The sequence below is a fragment of the Lagenorhynchus albirostris genome, chromosome 9 (genome assembly GCF_949774975.1).
Source record: "Lagenorhynchus albirostris chromosome 9, mLagAlb1.1, whole genome shotgun sequence".
Lineage (NCBI taxonomy): Eukaryota > Metazoa > Chordata > Mammalia > Artiodactyla > Delphinidae > Lagenorhynchus > Lagenorhynchus albirostris.
Window position 1 is genome coordinate 9,664,685 of NC_083103.1, and position 19,991 is coordinate 9,684,675.

The 19,991-nt window shown below is 64.0% G+C and overlaps 1 protein-coding gene across 11 annotated transcripts in view; it reads right to left on the reverse strand.

Annotated features, from left to right (window-relative positions):
- Positions 1-2,423: 2,423 nt before the first annotated feature.
- The window catches only part of DAGLA (diacylglycerol lipase alpha), a 61,955-nt gene continuing 44,387 nt past the window's right edge, over positions 2,424-19,991 (reverse strand). For 10 of the 11 annotated variants that reach the window (XM_060158994.1, XM_060158988.1, XM_060158996.1 and 7 more), the window contains 14 exons: positions 19,429-19,563; positions 18,750-18,827; positions 16,788-16,912; positions 12,990-13,143; positions 12,320-12,403; positions 12,128-12,205; positions 11,574-11,654; positions 10,583-10,725; positions 10,194-10,262; positions 9,787-9,859; positions 8,382-8,578; positions 7,438-7,567; positions 6,736-6,923; positions 2,424-5,299 (listed from right to left, as the gene is read on the reverse strand). In XM_060158994.1, the coding sequence (XP_060014977.1) occupies positions 4,348-5,299; positions 6,736-6,923; positions 7,438-7,567; positions 8,382-8,578; positions 9,787-9,859; positions 10,194-10,262; positions 10,583-10,725; positions 11,574-11,654; positions 12,128-12,205; positions 12,320-12,403; positions 12,990-13,143; positions 16,788-16,912; positions 18,750-18,827; positions 19,429-19,563 (2,487 nt within the window). In that variant the 3' untranslated portion in view covers positions 2,424-4,347. The remainder of the gene's footprint in view (positions 5,300-6,735; positions 6,924-7,437; positions 7,568-8,381; positions 8,579-9,786; positions 9,860-10,193; positions 10,263-10,582; positions 10,726-11,573; positions 11,655-12,127; positions 12,206-12,319; positions 12,404-12,989; positions 13,144-16,787; positions 16,913-18,749; positions 18,828-19,428; positions 19,564-19,991) is intronic. The other variant, XM_060158997.1, reaches the window with a different exon arrangement.

A 19,991-nucleotide genomic window follows, 5' to 3' on the forward strand; every position in this document is an offset into this window, starting at 1 on the left:
GCCCTGTCCTCTGGTCCTTGGAGACCTCATCTCTAAATCAGCCCATTATTGCTACCTCACGGTGTAAGTAAAGTACCAGGGAAGTGATTGATAAATGGTGTTTTCTCTGATTCCAGGTCAGTTTCCAGTGCCCAGTGCTGGCCTTTGAGTGCCAGTAGGGCCAGGAGGAGCTGGCAGCTCAGCAGGCAGCCCTGGGGAAAGGGGGGCAGGGACTTGAGGGTTAATGAGTAACGGGCTGGAGGCCAGCCCAGGAGAGGGTAGGGTTCTGTGGACAGAACCCTCCCTAGCGCAGCACTCCAGGCCTCCCGTGGGCCCACGCAGCCCTGGCATCCGCCCATTTTGCAGAGGAAGAGAGGAGGGCCCAAAGGGTGGTGGGTGTGAACCCAGGGAGTCAGTGAGGCTGGGGACCCTGCAGGGCAGCCTCTCTCCCACCTCCCTCCCAGTGGAGACGGAAGGGGACATCCGAGGGTCTGGGAGGCAGAGCGCTGCTCCAGCCCTTCCTGGAATTGCTCCTCACGAGGGGCCCTTCCCATTCCTCGCTCTGGCTGTGTGACCTTAGGCAAGTCACAGAACCTCTCTGGTCCTCAGCTTCTTCTGCTCCACTAATTAGATAGGATGATATGCACACCAAATGAGACTACAGGGTGTGAAGAACCTCTGAAAACCATGAGGCGAGGGTGGAGGCCGGAGTCCTGGCCTGGAGGCCTGGATTCTTGTCCTAGCTCTGTCCCCAGGCTTGAGTGACCTTGAGCAAGTTTCCACCCTTATGTAGCCTCCGTTTCTTCCATTCAAAGAGGCCTAGGTGAAGACAGAACTGTTCTATCATCCCCTCCAACTCCCCACTCTGGACTCAGGGCTGGGAGGGTGGGCAGTGTGGGGAGGGGAAGGTCAAGGTCCGGTCACAACTTGGCTGGGTCAGTGCCTGGGCTGCACGCTGCAGGTCCCGTCGGGACTGGCTAGAGGAACAACGCCATCTGCTGCGAGGAGGGGGCAGGCCTGGGCATGGGGCTGGCTGGAGGCCCAGCTGCCTGCCCACCGTGGCCTTGCAGCCACTCCCCAGGCCTCCCTGTCCCGGGGCCAGGCTGGGAGGGTGTCCCTGGGGTGCCCTGGGCCTGGCCAGGTCTTTCGCACCCTCCTAGAGAAGCCCTCAGCAAAGACTTCCAGTGGGCTCTGCATTCCACTGCGACCCAGCCAGGGAGTTTTAGTGCCCTCACCCCACCCTGGCTCTCAGCACTGGGGGGAAGGGGTGGGCACTGTCAGACCTGCCTGGTACCCCATCACTACCTCTGTGGTCTTGGGCAGTTTACTTACCCTCTCGGAGCCCCAGACCCCTCAGGGAGAAGGGGCTAAGAAGCCCCGCCTTTCAAGGCCCTAATGAGGCCAGATGGAGCCCCTGGCACGTACCTCATGCAGGTAGGGCTCAACAAGGAGCTGCCCCCCATTCAAATGGGGCTCTGAGGGTCTTCTGGTCTCTCACTGTGACTCAGAGTGTGGTCCTGGACCAGGGCATCGACAGCGGTGACAGCCAACCTCAGAGGTCCCCTCCCGCCACTCTGCCACTCAGACCCAGCCTCCACCCCACCTGCGGGGAAGAGAGGTCACTCAAGGCGGCCAGTGTGCTTCTCCATCCAGTTTATACACAGCTCTATACAATATACAGAAAACTTTTATATACAGATATATTTATAGAATAAGCTATATTAATTTGTCTCTCCTTTTTACAGCAATATTAGTTTGCATCTTTCATACATTAAGTACAAAAAAAGTCATGGGAGAATGGCACGTACAGTGCATGAGTGTCTGCGGGGCCCAGGGGCTCACTACCGATTGCATATGGAGGTCGCCCGGGCCCCTGGGAGGATAGGCCAGCGTACGGCCGGGAAACCTTGTGCTGCAGGTCTGGGGGACAGAGTGGGGGTCGGTCTGAGCCGAGCTGGGCTGAGGGGGGTGGCTCAGACCCCCCAAGTGTGGTGTGCAGAGGAAGGGAGAGAGACGCAGCAGGCCCACCCTGCAGGGGAGAGGCGGGGAGGGGGCGGGTGAGATGTGGGCCGACCCTGGAGCATCCAGGGCTGAGTCCGAGCCTGCCCCAGCCCCAAGCCTGTAACCCTGTGCGGCTGCAGCCCTGGGGGTGGGGGGTCTGTCCCTGATGGCTCAGCCCTGGGCATGGGTGGGCACCACGCCCCCTCAGAGATCCCAGGCCCACCCTGGTGGAGGAGGAGTTAAAAGGCCAGACCCCTGGGCTTCTCTGGTGGCGCAGTGGTTGAGAGTCCACCTGCCGGTGCAGGGGACACGGGTTCGTGCCCCGGTCCGGGAAGATCCCACATGCCACGGAGCGGCTGGGCCCGTGAGCCATGGCCGCTGAGCCTGCGCGTCCGGAGCCTGTGCTCCGCAACGGGAGGGACCACAGCAGTGAGAGGCCCGCGTACCGCAAAAAAAAAAAAAAAAAAAAAAAAAAAAAAAAGGCCAGACCCCAAGTCTCCCTGCTACGGGCTGGGGTGCTTGTTGGAACTTTACTCTGATTTATGATTTGTCTTTTTTTTTTAAACTTTAAGAGACACTGATTCCGTCTTGATTCTGCGGGAAAAGTGGGTGGGCCCAGCAGGGGCAGAAGCCTGATGGGGCTGATGAAGTTTGGGAGTCGCAGAGGGTGAGGGAGGCCCAGCTCCCAGGTCTCTGTCCCCATGTGTCAGGGTGGGCAGGGGTCCCAGGTACCAGTGATCACGAGACGGGGGTCTTGGTCAGGGGAGCCTAGCCAACCCAGGGAGGCCATGGGCGGGCCCAGAGTCGTGGGACCTTGCCTCCAAGGAAATGAAGGCACAAGCGGGCGGTCAACGCCTCGGCACACACCAGGTTTCCAAACCAGGGGTCAGAGCAGCCGGCGAGACGAGGGGGACGGGCCGTGTCCGAAGCCGAGCTCGTCCCACGGCCCCCGCCGCGCGGTGCCCGTCATGTTTGCTGCCTGTTTTCTTGGCAGGCTGGGAGGGGCAGCAGGCAGGCAGAGCGGGCGGGGCGGGGAGGGTGCCCCAGCAGCCCCTTCCTCGGCACACACTCATGCACATGCACACACACGCCCCGCGCTGGCATGCGCCCCCTCCCCGCTCTGCCTCTGCCGACAGGCAGGGGCTCCACTTCCCCGCTGCTTCTCCAAGCCAGCAGGGAAGGAACCCTCCCAAGTGTGGGCTGTGGAGGCCTCAGGCTAAACTGGGATGGCCCCAGGGCCCCTGGCCCTCCTGGGTCTCTAGCCGGCTCCCACAATACCCCACGCCAGGCTCTACTTAGTGCCAACAGGACATTGTGGGTGGGAGGGAAGAGAGGCCCGCTCCCAGCAGAGAGCCCAGGCCAGCGGGGAGGGGCAGCTGTGCAGAGTGGAGGCGTGTTTGGCTGCAGAGCCCAGGGCCTGGCGTGCCTAGGCCTGGGGGGAGGTGATTAAAAGGGGGTTTGGTGGGGCCCTCCTTCCCTCCAGGGCACTGACTCTGCAGGCAGGGGTGGTCACACCTGTGCCCTCCACCCTTTGAGTGGCCAGGATCCCCGGGGGTAGAAGGCAGGCCAGGAAGTAACGGGGCGCGCCTGGGCACCCAGGACCCATCGACAGAGGGATCAGCATGAGGGATATCAGGCAGAGAAGGGACGGCCCTGACCACACCCTCCTGGAGGCCCCTCCAGGCCCCATGGCTGCCTTGGGCCCTGTGGAGGCTGGTGCCTGCCTGCCCAGAAGAGGGCTACTAAACACGTGATTGCAGCGGGGGTCGGGGGCCTGCAAGCCCAGGACACATCCTGAGCCCAGCCCAGCAGCTTCTGTAAACATACACAGCACTGCGGGCCACCTTGGTGGGGGGGTCACCCCAGGGGGCTGGCCAGCAGGCACCAGATCTGGGGGTGGCCAGGGCAGATGCCAGCCTGGACCACAGATGAGAATACGTGGGGAGGGGGCCGCTCTCCATTTCCATCCTGGGAGAGCAGCCAGAGGGCAGTGACGGGGAGTCAGCGTACTCATGGCCTGTCCCGGAATGGGAGGTACCAGGATGGCCCTGTGGGGGGCACTCAGGCTGAGAGGGCGGAGTGTTGCCCTGTCCACCTGGCAGGCTGCCCCAGGCTTCTCCCTGCTCCACGCCCCTCCCCGTCATTCCCTATCTGGAGGGCCCAGATCCCAGCTGCCTTGGCTCTGGGGGTTCCAAAGCTGAGGTAGGGATGCGGACCCCCAGCTCAGCAGCAATGCCCAATGCCTGAGGCTACACTGGCCCCGTGGGGGCCTCTCCTCAAAGCTGCCCGGCCTGGGGGGCAGCCACCAGAAGCCTGAGGAGCCGCCTGCTCTGGCCCGGGCCTCAGCGGGCAGCAACTCCTGGGGTGCTAGCGTGCCGAGATGACCAGGTCATCCTGCTTGGCGGGGCTGGCCCCGTGGCCGGTGGGGGTGGAAGTCCGGATCTTGTCCACTGCCAGACACTCCTGGCTGCTGAGGCCCGTGGGCGTCAGGTCCATGAGCTCGCCCGAGGAGCTGAGTGGGAAGGAGGGCGACAACGAGATGCCCGAGGAAGGGTCGGCCGAGCCAGCGAAGAGCCTTGGGGGCTTGGGCACCAGGTTGGGCTCGAACTGGGCGCGGAGCAGGATCTCTTGCTGGCTGGGGGACTTTGGGCCCTCGGCGTAGTCGCTGGTGGGGCTCTCGGGCACCACCATGCAGTAGAGGTCCTGGAAAGAGCTGCTCTTGCTGTCCAGGTTGAAGAGGCTGTCGATGAACTCGGCGAACTCCAGCACCTGAGGGCTGGGCGAGTCCCCCAGGCGCCCGTCGTGCAGCGCCAGCTCCCCGCTGCGGGGGGCTGCCCCGCCGCCACCCCCTTCTTCCAGCTCGTCGTGGGCGGCTGCGCTGGGGGGCCGCTCGGGGGTGATGCCCCCGCTGCCCAGGGTGGCCTCCAGGGGCTGCGTGTCCTGCGAGTGCTTGGACAGGCTGTCGGCCGCCAGCAGCTCGGTGCGCGAGCTCAGGGATGGGTTCTCCTCGGGGATGGCGGGGTCGATGTAGAAGAGGTGGCCCTCGTCGCGCTCCAGCACGGCGTGGAGGCTGGGCGAGCCGCGGATGCTGCGGAAGCCGGAGGAGCGGCGCGAGTCGAAGCTGTACAGCGACTCCGTGTCCGAGAGGCTCTCCATGGTGGCCAGCGGCGCCCGCCGCGCCTGCAGCTCGGCCGCCAGCCGCTCCTGGGTGGACAGCAGCAGCAGCTCCACTGGGTCCTGGCGGGTTGCCGCGGCCACAGGGGACAGCAGCTGCCCCTCCGAGAAGCCCTCCAGGCTCATCTCAGACTGGGACTTGCTCCTGAGGGGGTAGGGAGGGGTGAGACTCAGCGGGGTGGGGGCCCACCCCTAGTTCCCCAGTGGGAGGGAGCTTGGGGAGGGGGAGGAGGGGAAAGTGGTTGAACAGTCTGGGGACAGGGAGCCCTCCTTTTTAAAAACCAGACCCCAAGATAGAAGACAAGAGAGTCGATGCAGAGCTGAGCTGGGGAGAGGGGGCCGGGGGCCTGCACTGGTGCCCATCACTGCACCGACGTCGCTGTACCCACCTGGAGACTGAGGCCCAGAGAGATTGGCTGCCCCAGGTCACTGGAGGCAGAGGTGGAAGGGTAGAGAGGGAAGGAGGGAAGGTAGGGAGGGAGAGAGCATGGCCCAGAGCCGCCCCCGCTGGGTTCAACCCCACCCCCGGGCCAGCACACCCCTGGGCCCCTTCCTGAGCTCCTATCACTTCCCTCCTCACCCGGGGGTTCCTCCCACCTCTCCCATGGGGTGTAGCCCTCTGCTGGATGGGGCCCTGGAGCCCCTTGTCTCCGCACACCGGCCTGCAGGGAGTGAGTGAAGGGCCAGGGTGGGGGACGCAGCAGTCACTGCAGCTGCGAACGGACACTGGCTCCCCCATCTGGTCATGCAGCCGCTATGGGAAATGCTTGTGAGATAGGGAGAGAAGTCCAGGTGTCCCCACCAAGGGCCAAGAAGCAGCCACCGCCTTCTTTAGCGGCCTCTAGGCCAGATCTGTAACCTGGACCCAGGACCTGGGCGGGAAGGGTCCCAGAGAGGCAGGAGGATCCCCACCCACCCCAGGAGCCACGGCCTCAGAGCCCAACCCCCAAAGGAGTGCGTGTGAATGTGGGGTATGTTTGCGTCTGGAAGCGTGTACACGCCTGTGTTTCTGCGTGCAGCCTGCATGTTAGGCGTCTGTACGTCAGTCGGCCCATGTATTTGAGAGGCTGGGTCTGGGTACAGGTGCATCCACCATTTACACACATGGCTGCCCACACAAGCGTGTCCTTGTGTCCAAGCGTCTTGGCCTCTGTCTTGGTGTGTGTTCTATACGTGAGTCTGTCTGTATGGGGCTCTGTGCACTTAGAGCTACTATTTGTGAACACACGTATATACACGTGTCAGCTTTAATACGTGCGTGCGCGTAAGTGCCTGGATGTCCATCTGTTTGGGTCTAAACAGCTAGGAGTGAATCTGTGTGTTTGTGGTCCCTAGATGGCTACTAGCCCACATGGGCTTCAGTGGTGGCGGGCTGGGGGACAGTGGGGGCAGAGCAGGAGAGACCCCGAGCAGTGGAGGCAAGTTCAATCCCTCCCGTGCACGTGTGCAGAGTGGCGTGAACACACGAGGGCCCGGCGCGTACACAGAATGCACACGTGCACAGGCATTCGCGCGCTGAAAGCACGCGCGTGGCCACCGCACACACCCTCTGGGGCGGGGCTGCGGGGCGACGGCGCTCACCTGACACTGCTGTTTCGGTGGTCTGCGGCGGGCAGCTCCAGGGCCAGCCCGGCGGGCACAGGTGGTCCCGTGGGCAGCGGCTGCTGCTGGAAGATGAGCTCCGGAGTCAGGTCCACCTCCGTGGGGCTCACCATGACCTTCGCAGCAGAGAGCAGGGCCGTCTTCCCCTTGTTGTAGTTCTCCAGCACCTGGGAACGGGACGGGGAAGCTGGTGGCGGCGGAGGGGTGACAATCACGTGTGGAGGCAGGGCAGCAGGCCAGGCCTCTCAGGCCCAGCAGAGCTTCATGGGGTCAGCCGGGCCTGCTCTCCTCCCCACACGGGGCCCGGCTCCTCCGGGAAGGTCGAGGCCAGGCCCTGTGATCGTGCCTCACCCACCGCACAGATGGGACAGGTTGGACTTTTCCTACCCTGTGGTCGGCCCTTCCATGGCCGGGCAATGGCCAAGGCTGCCCCTGCTTGGCCACGCGTCCGCCAAGTGCCAGGTGGCCTTCAGGGTTTGAGCTCAGCCTGCCTCAGGGACAGGTTCCTGGGTGTCTCCTAGCCCCTACCCACCATGGGACCACACGGTGGTGTGGACAGAGGCGGGTGTGGAGCCCAGGAAACGAGTGGGCTCCCTGGCCCACTGAGTGTCCAGGGAGCGTCGCACCCTTGTGAGTAACACGGGGACAGAGACCCAGCCAGCCAGGCGCCGTGGGGCTCACCTTGTTGAGCCCCTCCATGACCACGTAGGGGAGGTGCTCGTGCAGCATGGCCGGCGAGATGATCACCTCGTTGAAGGCCTTGTTGTCGCCCCAGATGGCAAAGTACGTGGGCTCCTCTTGCTCGCAGCAGCTGAGGGGCACAGGGGCCAGAGGGAAGCTGGCGGGTGGGGGGCAGCCTGGCCTTGGCCCGCAGGCCCCTGGCCCTGCTCTCTGCCCTGGCTTGGTGGGGGTGGGGGGGCCTTGGAGACGCCCTGCCCGGCTGGACCAGCAGGGCTGTGTCCCCGGGCTCCTTGCTTCTGCCTCACCTCAGCCCTCGCCACCAGCCCTCCGCAGCCAGGAACGTTTATGCCACGTGGAGCTGGAAAGCCTGACCTTGAGCTGTCACCTGCCTGTGGCCTGGGCCACACCTGCTCCACCCCAGGGAGGGTCCCGGCGCAAGCCGTTTGTTTGTCGAGGAGGCAGCCCAACCCTCTGAGAGTGTGGGAAGGGGTGGGGGGGGGTGAGGTGGGAGAGGTCGCTGTACCCGCCCTCTCCTGGTCTCTCTCCTGCCCCTGCCAGCTGTCTACCAGCTCATCCCAGCCGCGATGCCAAGTGACAACTGAGGCGTGAGCTTGGCCAGGGCTTTAGGGTGACCCTCCAGGGCGTCCGCTTTTAAACGGATGCGAGTGGGGACAGCTGTCCTGGGGGACACTAGGGAAGGGTGACACTGGGGACGAAGACCGGGACCGTCAAGAGAGGAGCCTGGAGTCCTGCTCTGGACTGGCCTGTCGTTGCACTTCCAGGGCCCGAGGCTGGGGCAACCCTGCTGTGGGCGCCCTGGGCCACCGTCACCAGCCTCTGCACCTACGCCCCAAGGGTGACAGAATGAAGGCCGGCCCCACCCTCCACTCCCCTGCCCTGGATGCCGCCACGTCCCAGCTGACCAGGGCGTGGGCAGCACCTACCAGCACTGTTCCGCTGGGTGGTTGTGGACCACGTGGATGATACGGCCGGGGGGGTAGAGAGGGGTGCTGGCGGACAGGGCGATGGTCAGGTCACTGGGGTGTGTCCAGAGCCGCGTGCTGGCCAGGGTGGTCACCTCCAGCTCCTCGGGCAGCTCCGACTTGGGGATGCATTTTGTGGCCCCTACAATGATTCGCCACTGTGGGGACAGGGAGAAGAGGGGGATGGAGCTGAGTGGCGCTGCCCGGGTGGGCAGGGGGTGCTCAGGAGAGCTCACAGGTGACGGTGGGGAGCTGGGATGGCCGCGGGGCAGAGGGAAGGGCAGCGCCCAGTGGAGAGGCGGGGGCTGAGGTGTCCAGCGGCCACGATGGCCAAAAAGGTGCCGAGGACAGATGACGTGGAAGGGCTGAACTTCAGGGCTGCAACACCAGTCAGCCGCTCATCTAGCAGAGGGGAAACAGGCCCCTTGCTCTAGGTCGTCTCATAAGTCAGAGGCAGAACAGACCCTGAAGCTCAGTCCAGCTGCACCCACCGGGCCCGGCCACATGGGGGCGGCTCCCCGCCACTTGCCTCCTGGGCCTGACAAGCACCCAGGCACCCAGGACTGGGTCTGAGTGGAGCAGTCCCATGTCCTTAGGCTCCTCCTGTGCCTTCGTTGCCCGCTCACCCCGGCACCTGGTGCCCTGCCTGCCAGACGGTCACGGGCACCGAGGCTGGGAACAGTCCCAACTGGGCCGAGAGGGTGAATGGGGTGGGGGCGGGCCTGGGGGCACAGAGGCCCTGCTGGGCCTGGCCGGCCACCCCCTGCCCGCCTCAGGGCGCCTGGTTGCAGCGTGCCCACCCCCAGCCTGGAACGCTGAAGGCCACGTTACAGGAAGAGCCCCCAGTGTCCTCTGCAGGCCTGAGGAGGGGTTAGGGAGGGCTGGTCCTCTCCTCTCAGCCGCAGGGAAAACCGGAACCAACTGCCCCCAGAGCCCCTCCCCCGGCGACCTCCAGCCTCCCTGAGCCTGGGGATCGCGGTGGGCTTTGGAGGAGGCCTTCCCGTCACACTCGGAGCACTGACCTCGGGACTGCTCTGTCCCGACTGCAGGCAGCTCTGTGCCGCAGGAGTCAGGACTTAGGAGCCCTCGGTTCCAGTCCTGACTGCGTTACGACTTGCTGTGTGAGCAAAAGCAAGTCCCTTGCCCACCCCGGGCCTCCGTTCTCCCATCTGCACAAGGACAGGTAGGGGGCGGATGGCGTGAGCTCGGAGGTGCTGAGGGCCTGATGGCTTGAGGTCCCCAGGACATCAACCGTACTCCAGCCTGGCCTCACGTGGCGAGGGGGCCGAGGGGCAGGTGGGGCAGAAGACCAACGGGGAGCCCAGAGCCCAGGGCGCCCCGGCGGCAGGGAGGGGAGTGAGCTCACTTTGGGCTTCGTGCTTCGCTGCAGGACGTCCAGGAGCTGTCTGCGGAAGCCTTCCAGCTGGGAGAGGCCGATCCTGGAGAAGGAAGCCGTCGGGCCGTCAGCCTGAGCTGGCCCAGGACGGGGAGACGAGCGGGGTGAGGGGCAGCAGGGCTCCCGGGAACAAGGAGACCAGGCCATCAGGGTCACGGGGCGGGTGAGGAGCCTGCAGCTCGGCAGGGCCCAGCCAGGAAGGGGAGGCCAGGCAGGGTGGGCCGACCTTGCCCTCTCACCCTGGACACCTGAGTTGGGGGGATTCTGGGGGTCCCTCGAGGAGGTGGGAATTTGAGTGAGAGAGACGGGGCACCTGGGTGAGGCCCCGAGTGGCAGAACAGCCCAGGCCAGGCAGGTGGAGCGAGGGAGCGACTTGCCTGGGGACAAGGTCTTTGCCCAGGACCACAGCTGTCACAAACTCCTTGGAATACTCCATGGCGTCCTCGCTGCAAGGGAAGCCGAGGGGGTGCCAGGGCAGGGGAGGGGCGCGGTGTTCCCGAGCGGGCTCAGCTCCAGCACTCCAAGACCCTCTGGGGAGCGGGGCTGCCTGCTCCCTGCCCGCCTATCCCGTCGGCAAGGCTTTGCTGGGGCTAGATCCCAGGGTCCACCTGGCTTTTGCCAGAACCCCCGCCTCCACTCTCCAGGCCGTTCCCGGGTTCCCTTATGATTGGAACCCAGACTGCCCAGTCTAGCCCCCTGACCAAGCCAGCTCCCAGCGCTGTCCACCAGTTGCCCCCAGCCAAGTCTGAGGCCCCAGACTGCTCACCTCAGCAGGCCCCCTGGCGGGGAGTAGGCAAAGCACTTGAGGGTCGGGTACTGGGGTCGCAGGAGGAAGGAGAGGATGGCAGCGGTGCCTGCGCCCAGGGAGTGGCCCACCACTATCAGGCCGTAGTGTTTGGTTCCGCGGCCCTGGGGACCGAGAAAAGCCCTGAGAGTCCTGCCCCGCTGCCTGCCAAGGTGACACCAGGGAGGCAGAGGGGGCTTCCCAGAGTCCTGGGATCATGTCTGTGCTGTGTGGCTGCTGGGGCAGAGGAAGGGCCAAGCTAGGCCCCCACAGACCAACTTCTTGGGGAGACTATATAACAAACTCCTATTCATCCTTCAAAACCTTGCACAGAGGTTACCTCCTTGGAGAAGCCCTTCCTGATTTTCCAGGAGAGGCTTGCTCCCTCCTAGATACTGCATCTGCACCTGGGATAGACCTTTAACTATAATGATTACACTCTATTATAATCCTTTGGTCACCTGCTCCCATCCCTGTGCCCCAACCACTAGACTGGGGTCTCCTGAGGCCAGGGACTGCTTGGCTTTGGGAAGGGCAGTTAGGAGCACCTCAGGAGCTGCCTGCCTGCACAGGGAGGAATGGGCAGTGGGCAGGCCCAGATCGCCCTCAACCAGAGCAGCACCCCTTCTATCTGTTCTGCAATTATGTTCTATGTTCATTCTGCTCAACATTTTGGAAGCCCCAGAACTGAGCCATCTTTAGCCTCCAGTGCCTGGCACCGAGCGGGTGCTCACAACTGCGTGGGGCTGAGCAGGGGTGTTCAAGAGGAGCTGGTACAAAAGAAGAAAGGGCCAGAGGGGGTGGGAGGGACTGAGCAAGTGAGGAGGGGGCTGGGAGCCAGGGATGGAAGGAGAGTGTAGGAGCCTGGCCTGCAGGGAAGGCTCCATCATTCACCTGTCCTGTCCCCAGTCTGTTGCCCTGGGGGAGGGCGCGCTGGGTGTGGCAAGGGCTCATGGCATGGAAAACGCCTCACCAGGTCTCGCCCGAAGGCCTGGGACAGGACCATCTCCTGCTCCAGCTTCTTTTTGATGTACTCAGCGGAGAGGACCATTCCCTGGGTGAGGAGGAACAGAGGTGGGCGTCACAGGGAGGGAGGGAGGCCTGTCAGGGACCAGCAAAACCACAGGGATGTGAAGCTCACTAACCCTGTCCCTCCCATCTCCCCCTTTGGTCCTCACGACAAGCTGGCTGGGGGCGCTGGTGGACACGTAAATCACATCATTTCCATTTCACAGATGAGAAAACTGAGGCTCACGGGGATGGTGTGCCTAATAGGAACCAGGGAGATCTCTTCCCAGTTGCCTCCTTGAGCTCTTGTGGGACAGGATCTGCGCCGGGCAGGGCTGTGGGGGTCCTGGCAAGTGGGGGGCAGTGGACTTTCCAGACGAATCCGCACCTCTCTGACCAGTCTCTCCTGGTGAGCCCAGTGACCCCGGAGGAGCCCCCACCCCAACAGGACAGGCCTGCGTGCTGGCAGCGGAGAGGAGAAGGCCAGGGGCCGCCGGGGGAGCCCACGGGGAGGGGTACCTTGTGTCCCAGCCAGGTGCCATGGTGCCCCTCCACAGGGAGGCGCTCGGCGTCACCGGTCAGGTCTGTCAGGGCGTCCTTGTGGGGAGAGAGGACGGTGAGGGGTGGGACTGAGAACGGGAAAAAGGAGGCGGGCACCCTCGGGGGCTGTGAGGGGGTCCACAGGGTGGGCTGGGTCACTGGGCAGCGTACCTTGGGGGACAGGGTTCCCCGGATGCTGATCACCACCTTCTTCTTGTCGTGGTCCACCGCCACGTAGAAGGGGGTTTCATAGACCTAGGAGAAGGGCGGCGCATGAGCCTGAACGGCCCCCAGGGTGGAGGCAGATTTGGGCAAGTGACTGAAGCCGGTCTCCTTCAGGGCCCGGGAATCTGGCTCCACTGGCCACTGGGCCCCTGACGCCTGCAAGGGCCACAGTAGGTCCCTCCCAACCCGGCACACAGCCTACCCGGCCTTCCTACTTCCACTGACCCGGGTGCCCTGAGTGCTGCCGTCCTGCCTGCTCAGTCCTGAGGGGCTGCTCCCTCCCCAGTGCCTCCGGCTTCTTCCCTCTCAATTCCTTCCCCCAAAGGCTGGGGCCAGGAAGCCCCAGTGCCGGGTGCGGGGTTGGGGTCCACTTCCTAGCCCCGGAGTGGATGCAGGCCAGGACGTGGGGAGAAGGGGGCGGCCCATCTCTGGTCTGCCCAGCGAGGGGAGGCCTGGAGGCTTCGGCCAGCCGTGCCAGCCAAGCCCAGGGCTCCTGCGGCTGAGGGGGACGGCGTACACTCTCCAGGCCGCAGCGCTGCCTGCCTCCTGTGGCCTGTGGAGGACCGAGGCTGGCGGGACACTGCACCAGCCTGGCAAGCCCGCCCCAGTCCCTCACCGCATCATGGCAGGAGGTGTAGACGATGTCCACCGCGGTCATGTTCTCGTCCAGGAAGTGGCGCCGGATGGCGATGGCGTTGCAGCCGCAGCAGTTGTCTTCCTCGATGGTCACTCCAGGGGCAAACCGGGGCCGTGTGGGACACAAGCAGCACCTGGGCGGGTGGCAGAGGGCTCAGAGCCAGGGACCCCGACGGAGCAGCGGTCTCCCCCATCCTCTCTGGAACTGGTTCTTGCAGCCGTACGCCCTCTCCAAGGCCTCCCCTGCAAAGCTCCACCGGCCCGGGCCGGGCCCAGCCCTCATCTTACTCGGCTTCTCGGCAGCACAAGACCCAGTGGGACTCGCCCTCCCCCTTGAAACGCTCTCCCCGTTCGGCTGGAGGCACCCTCTCTCCTGGGCTGCTTCTCCCTCGGGGCAGCCTCCTTGCACCCGTCCTCTCACTGAGGACCCAGAGGTCAGCCCTGGAGCTCCTCTTCTCTCCAGCAACACTCGCTCCTGGGGCCTCATCCAGTCTTGGGCTTTAAATACCACCTACGCGCCACTAAGCCCCAGAGACCTGCTCACATTCAACTGCCTGTGCAACACCTCCTCCCAGATGTCCCACAGGATTGCAACCTTTCCAGGCCCCAGTCCCCGAGGCCCCGCCCCCTGTGTTCCGCAGCTCAGCCCCACGCTCGGCACCATCGCCATCGGGTCCTCACCCCACCTCACATCCCACACCAGTCCGTCAGCACGTCCGCTGGCTCTGCCTTCAAATTCAGATCTGGACTCAGAACGCTTGCCCTCGCCGCCACCCCCTACCCTGCTCCAAGCCACCTTATCCCTGCCTTGGAGTGTCACAGGGGCCTCCTGACTGGTCTCCCTCATTTATACTCGCCCCTTACGTTCTCAACATGGCTGCCAGAGTGACCCTTTAAGATATACGTCAAGCCACGTCACTGCTCTCAACACCCTCCAATGCTGCCCTTCCTGTCCAGTATAAAGGCCAGAGTCCTTGCAAGGGCCGAGGGCCCTGCCCCATCCGGCCCTGGTCCTCTGGCCTGTTGCCTCCGACTCCCCTCGGAGGCGTTGGCCATATTCCTGCCTCAGCCTCTTTGCACCGTGGTTCCCTCTGCCTGGAACATTCTTCTCGTGGTTTGTGTGTGGCCAGATCCCTCAGTCCTTCAGGCCTCTGCTCAAATGTTATGCTATGGGAGGTCCGCCGCCTGGGCCACCTCATCTGACATAGCTTGCCCCTGCCTAGCCTGACAGCACAGACAGCCTCATTTTTCTCCAAAGCGCTGACGTGCTCCAATGGGCTGCATTTCCTTGTCTGTGCCTTGCCACCAGGCGGTGGGCTCCACGGGGCAGGGTTGGCTCTGCCTGGTTCACAGTTACGTCCCCAGCACCAGGGGCATAGCAGGATTCCCCAAAGTGAACGGCTGAGCGGCTGAGCTGGGCACCCAGCTCGAGTGCAGCGGCTCCTCGGGCCACCAGAGGGGGCCGGCAACCAACGGATGGGGCCCTGGAGCCCCGAGAGCATGTGACCTGTGTCCACCTGCTTTCTTGGCTTGACGGCTGAGATTTTATTGATACTAAGAATCCTAGATCTTGGTGATGCACAGAGGTTTGTCTTCACTCGAGCAGCGCCTGAGGGACTGATACACACCCCTCAATGGGAAGAGGCCTCACTGAGAAAACCCAGGGTCGAGCCAAGTCTCGGAAGCAACCGGGCTTGGGGTGGGCGACCATCTCCATTGACTCTGGGAGACCCCCACGCCCCTCGCCCGCCACTGCTGGGCCAAGTGGGGACAGGGCTGGGCCTGTGGGCCAGGCTCCCGTCTCCAGGCAGCTGTGGCCCCTCTCCAACCTCAGCCCCGCCCTCTAGCACCGAGCAGGTGGCTGCCGAAGTGTACGCCGTCTTCGGAGACAGAGACCCGGGCGTGAATCCTTGCTCTGGTGGCCCTTCCTGACCGCGAGGGCCTGGTGGGCAGGTGCTGATAGCTACTCTACAAGGCTGGGGTGGGATCAGAGGCCCAAGATGCAGGAAGCACCTGGCGTACAATAGGGACCCAACCTCTCTCCAGGGAGAAGGCTGCCCCTGAGTCAGTGACCTGAGAGCCAGGGGAACCGATGAGAGCAGCGGGGCCAGCAGCCCGGAAGGGAGGGGCCTGCGGCGCCGTCGAGGCCAGCACTCCCGCCTAGAGGAGGCTGGGGCGCTGAGGGGCTCAAAGGTCCCGGGAGCCTGAGGACCCGCTTGGCCCATGGAGACTGACCACACGTCCAGGGCAGGGCTGGAGCCGAGTGGGGTGTCCCCAGGGTGGCGGGGCCGTAGACAGGCATGGCCTGCCATGCTCTGTGTGGGACGGCAGGACCACTCCAGGTGAAGGGCCTGGGCCTGAGGCAGGTGGGCTGCCCTCCTTCCTCCAGCCAGTGCTGGGTCTCTGGGCTGCTGTGGACAGGCTGGGACTCAGAAAAGGGAGCCCGGCCCTCTGGCCTCCATCCTGACACCCTTGGCTGTAGGCCGGGACTCCAGGCCTGCCTCTTCTCCGCCCCCCAGGGCACCGGGCTCTCACGGAGCCCTCACGGGGTCTGAGGTCCTTCTGCTTCCTCTCCCCGCAGTATTGAGCAGCTGCTGCAAGTGCAGCCTCGCTCCTGTCTGCAGAGCCCCTCCAGTGCCCAGGCTGCCAGTGACTCCCCGGCTCCTGAAATACCCCACAGGTGGGCAGGACGAACACTGCCTGTACAAATGACGTCCCCACTCTGCCAGTGAGAAATGGAGCAGGGCTGTCGGAGCCCAGGTCTCAGGACTCCTGGCCCAGTGCTCATTGGGAGAAGCCTCTCAGCCGCTGCAGGGGCGCCCAAGGATGCTGGGGGAGAAGCAGTGTGCGGGCTGGCAAAGACGGGGAGGGGCGTGGGGATGCCCTGGTCAGCTGTGCCAGTCGCTGGGGGATGGTGAGGACAGGCCTGAGAGCCGTCCAGCTTTCTGCGAAAAGGACGCTGAAGGAGGGCGTGGCTACTTGTGCCCCAAGGGCGGTGGTGTCGTGGAACAGAAGCTGCCCGCCCAGCGTCCAGCCTTTCCGGAACAGGGAGCCCAGGGAGCTGTCCTCCTTCTGCCCGGCCCGGGCAGAGCATGGAGACACCAAAGAAGGGGAGGGGCCCTCGTGGAGCCGAGCCCTCCTCTGGCCCACTTAGGAAAGCAGAGCCCACCCCGGCCCCCGGCGGTGGGCTAAGGGCGGCACCCGGCTGAGGCCTTGCCAACTCCAACTGTGAAGAGGGCTGGAGCCTTTCACAAAGGGCCTTCTGGCTGCCCTTCCAGAGGCTTCTATGGATTGGGGCTCAACCGGGAAAGGCCTTTCTTCCAGAAAGGCAGAGCACAGGAAGGGAGCCGGGAGAAGGGAAGATGCGGGCAGAGGGGAGTAGTCAAGGGGGCAGGGAGAGAGATGGGACAGGGGTAAGCTGCACAGCCAGATGCTGGGCAACGTCTCATTTCGTCCTCTCAAACATCCCCATTTTACAGATAAGGAAACTGAGGCTTGCAGGGGTAGACTGACTCGCCCAAGGCTGCCAGTGACAAAGCGTGGATTCAAACCTGATACCGTGTGATTCCAAAGCCCACGCCCTTCCCCAACCAGGGATAACACCGAACTAGAAAGGCTGAGGCCCAGAGATGGTGAGGAACAGAAGCAACGCGGGCCGCGGCGGGCGGGGTAGCAGGTACAGTCCGTTTAGGGAGAGCCCCCCATGGGCAGGCCCGGCATCGTGACCACAGCCCCTCTGCACATGCCGCTAGCTAGGGGGACGGGCCGGTATACTCACGAGCAGGACCGGGCCAGCTGGCAGAGGCCACAGGCCGGCTTCCGCATCAGGTACATGGGCCACCCGTAGGCAGCCAGGGCAAAGAGCATGTAGTAGCAGACCTCTTTGTAGCGGAGCATCTCTTGCTGGAAGAGAAGAGGCAGAGGGCGGTCACCTCCTGCCCTTCCTGCCTGTAGCCTCAGGGCCCATGGGCTCCCCTCGATGGATGATGGAGGCAGGAGCTGCCCTCCCAATGGGCTGCAGACCACCCCCACCCCCACCTTGGAGGACCAGCTCCTCCAGATAATTGCATTTCCCTAATTATCTCCATGCAACCAGGGCACGAATCCTCCTAAGACCTGTCCCATTGCACCAATCTCAGAAATTAATGATTTGGGGACAGAAAAGCACTCAGAGCACTGGATCGATTTCCTCGCCCGTTTTCCCGAAAAGGGAAGAGAGGGGGAGGTTACCGCGACAATCGCCCACCTCGGCAATCAGGCCCCCGGGAAGGGTGATTTAACCCTGAGAGGTCCGGACCCTCCAGAGGGGGCTGCCCAGGCCACAGAGCAGCAGGGCGGGCCCTGGAGACATGGACTGGGGACCAGACCAGTGGCCCACCGTCAGGGCGTCTGGGCAGATTGGGATCTCTGAGAAAGGCGCCCGTTTGAAAGCTGGTGTCTGAGGCCGGTGGCGGTTATCAGCCTGACCGGCTGCAGGAAGGTAAGGAGGCCCAGGTATCCCAGCAAAGCGGCTTCCGGTGTCCCGGGTGCCCCAGGCACTGGGGACTCCTGCACTTAGAGGGAATTAGTCACCTTGTAAAAGGTGAAAAGGGTGATTAGTCATCTTGTGAAGTGAGATAAACAGCACCTTCATCAGGGCCCCGAGGTGTCTGCTCTCCAGGAAAGCACCTGGAGGCTCAGCTGCCCCTCCCCTGCCCCCCACAGGCGAGAGAGGGCGTGGTGAGAGCGGGCCTGGGCAGCCCCGGGAGGCTGCTCTGGGCACATGCTACGGACAGGCTCTTTTTTTTTTTTTTTGCGGTACGCGGGCCTCTCACTGCTGTGGCCTCTCCCGCTGCGGAGCACAGGCTCCGACGCGCAGGCTCAGCGGCCATGGCTCACGGGCCCAGCCGCTCCGCGGCACGTGGGATCCTCCCGGACCGGGGCACGAACCCGCGTCCCCCTGCATCGGCAGGCGGACTCTCAGCCACTGCGCCACCAGGGAGGACAGGCTATTTTAAGAAAGGATACAAATGCCCATTTTGGGGAGCGGGGGCAAATGGAGAACAGGCTTTTCCAGGGGATTCAGATTGTGAAGGATGAATCCTTTCTAACGCTGTCCCGACTGGCACCACTGGCGCCGTGCAGGGAACAGGGCTCAGGATGGCTCATCCCCTCCCCACCGGGGCTCTGGGTGAAAGGCAGGCCCAGCACCGTCTATGCTGCTGCAGGAACAGACTCAGAGGGGTCACGGCTACACTAGATCGGTTTGCTTCTGGGGCAGGGCCGGCCCTCCGGCTGCAGCTTCAGCCCTGGGCGAGGCGCTCCTTTACTGGGACACACACACCGGATTTCTCCTAAAGGCGCTTAAGAGGTTCTGCTACTCAAAAAAGCTTGGAAAGCAAAGTGCTGTGTCCTGCTGCCTTTTGTAACCGTAACAACCATGGCAATAATAGTAACAGCTCACCCTCCTGAAGCGCTTTATCATCTCAGGAGGCCAGGACCAAGCATTCTGAGCACCGAGAGGCCGATTCAGGGGCCTTTTATGCAGAACCAGCGTGACGCAGGGGTGGGGGTGGGGCCGCTGGGGGGGGGACTCAGGAGGAAGGGGGCGTGAACTGAGAAGGGGGGCCGCCTGGAGGGCTGAGGGGGGACCCGCGCAGAGCAGGTGTGCCCAATGCTGCCAGGGCAGGTGGTCTGCTCGGGTCGTCCCGGCAGAGGGAGAGGAGCCGGCACGGGGTGGAGGCGGGTGGCTCGGACTCACCGAGTTCTTGAGGTCGAGGTACTTGGTGTTTCTGGTCACCGGCATCCCAGACAGGAAGGCCAGGATGTCATTGTTGGCCTGGAAGACAGGCGCGTTAGGGTGACTGCCCCGGGCCCAGCTGCACGGCTGAGAAAGGGGTCTAGGCCCCCAGCTCTGCACCCTGCCTGCCTCCCCAGGGCCTGAGAGCCCAAAGGGGCATGTGGTTTCTAGCTCTTCCGTGACCTGGCCAGTTTTCCAAGATCTGAGGTCTCCTCATATCTCCAGTTGCTCCCCTTCCACCCAAAGCATCAATCCCCTGGGACGTCGCTAGCCCAGGCCGGGAGAAAACGTATTTTGCATGGGATGCCGGGAGACCCCAGCTAGGACTGGGGTGTTGGCTGGGGTAGGGCGGAGAGGCAGGCGCAGAGGCTGGAACGTGGGGCTGGATGCTTCATTGGGCCCCTGTGACTAGACGTCCCCTGGGGCCCTGGAGGCAGCCTTGCGGCCCCGCAGAGGGAAGCCACTCAAGCAAGAGCCATGAGTGGTGAAGGGTGAGCTGGGGAAGGGAGGGGAGGGAACGTCAAAGGGTGGCCTCCTGGGCCAAGAGGGTGGGCGGAACCCGGGGGGCAGCAGGGGTGGCAGGGAGGGCCCGGGAGGAGGGCGGTGCGGGGAGGTGGCCTGAGCATGGCCGCGTGCTCACCTCGTCCAGCACGGCGTTGCGCTTGGCCCGCTGCCGCTGCCGGAGCAACACCAGGCCAGCGATGATGTCGGAGGGCACGATGTCCAGGTCTCGGAAAAACTCGGCAAAGAGGTAGGCGATTTCCGAGTAGGCGTCCTACGAGGTCCAGGGAGGCAGGAGGCGGCGGCAGGGGAGCAGGAGAGAGGACGAGACACGGGGCGTGAATGTCCGGGGCTGGGTGTCTGCTCGGGGTCCCCTGTGCAAGTTCCCCCCAGCCCCCCACATGCGGCCCTCTGCAGCCGTGACCCTGAGGGCCCTGTCCTGGGCTCCGGGCCCCTGTAGACCGGGCAGAGGCTGTCCCAGACACGGCTGACCCTTCTCCTTCGGCGCTCACCGGGCACCGTCTACCCCGCACAGATGCCCCCGGGAGCCGTTTCCTGTTCTTTCCCCAGGACTAGGAATCAAGGCCTGGGCCTGGCCTGTTTCTCCTTCAGCCTTTCTCTCTAGCAGAGGAGCCAAAACTAAGCTCCTGGCTGCTTTCCCCACACTGAGTTTCTTCCCACCTCCCACCAGCTGTGACCTTG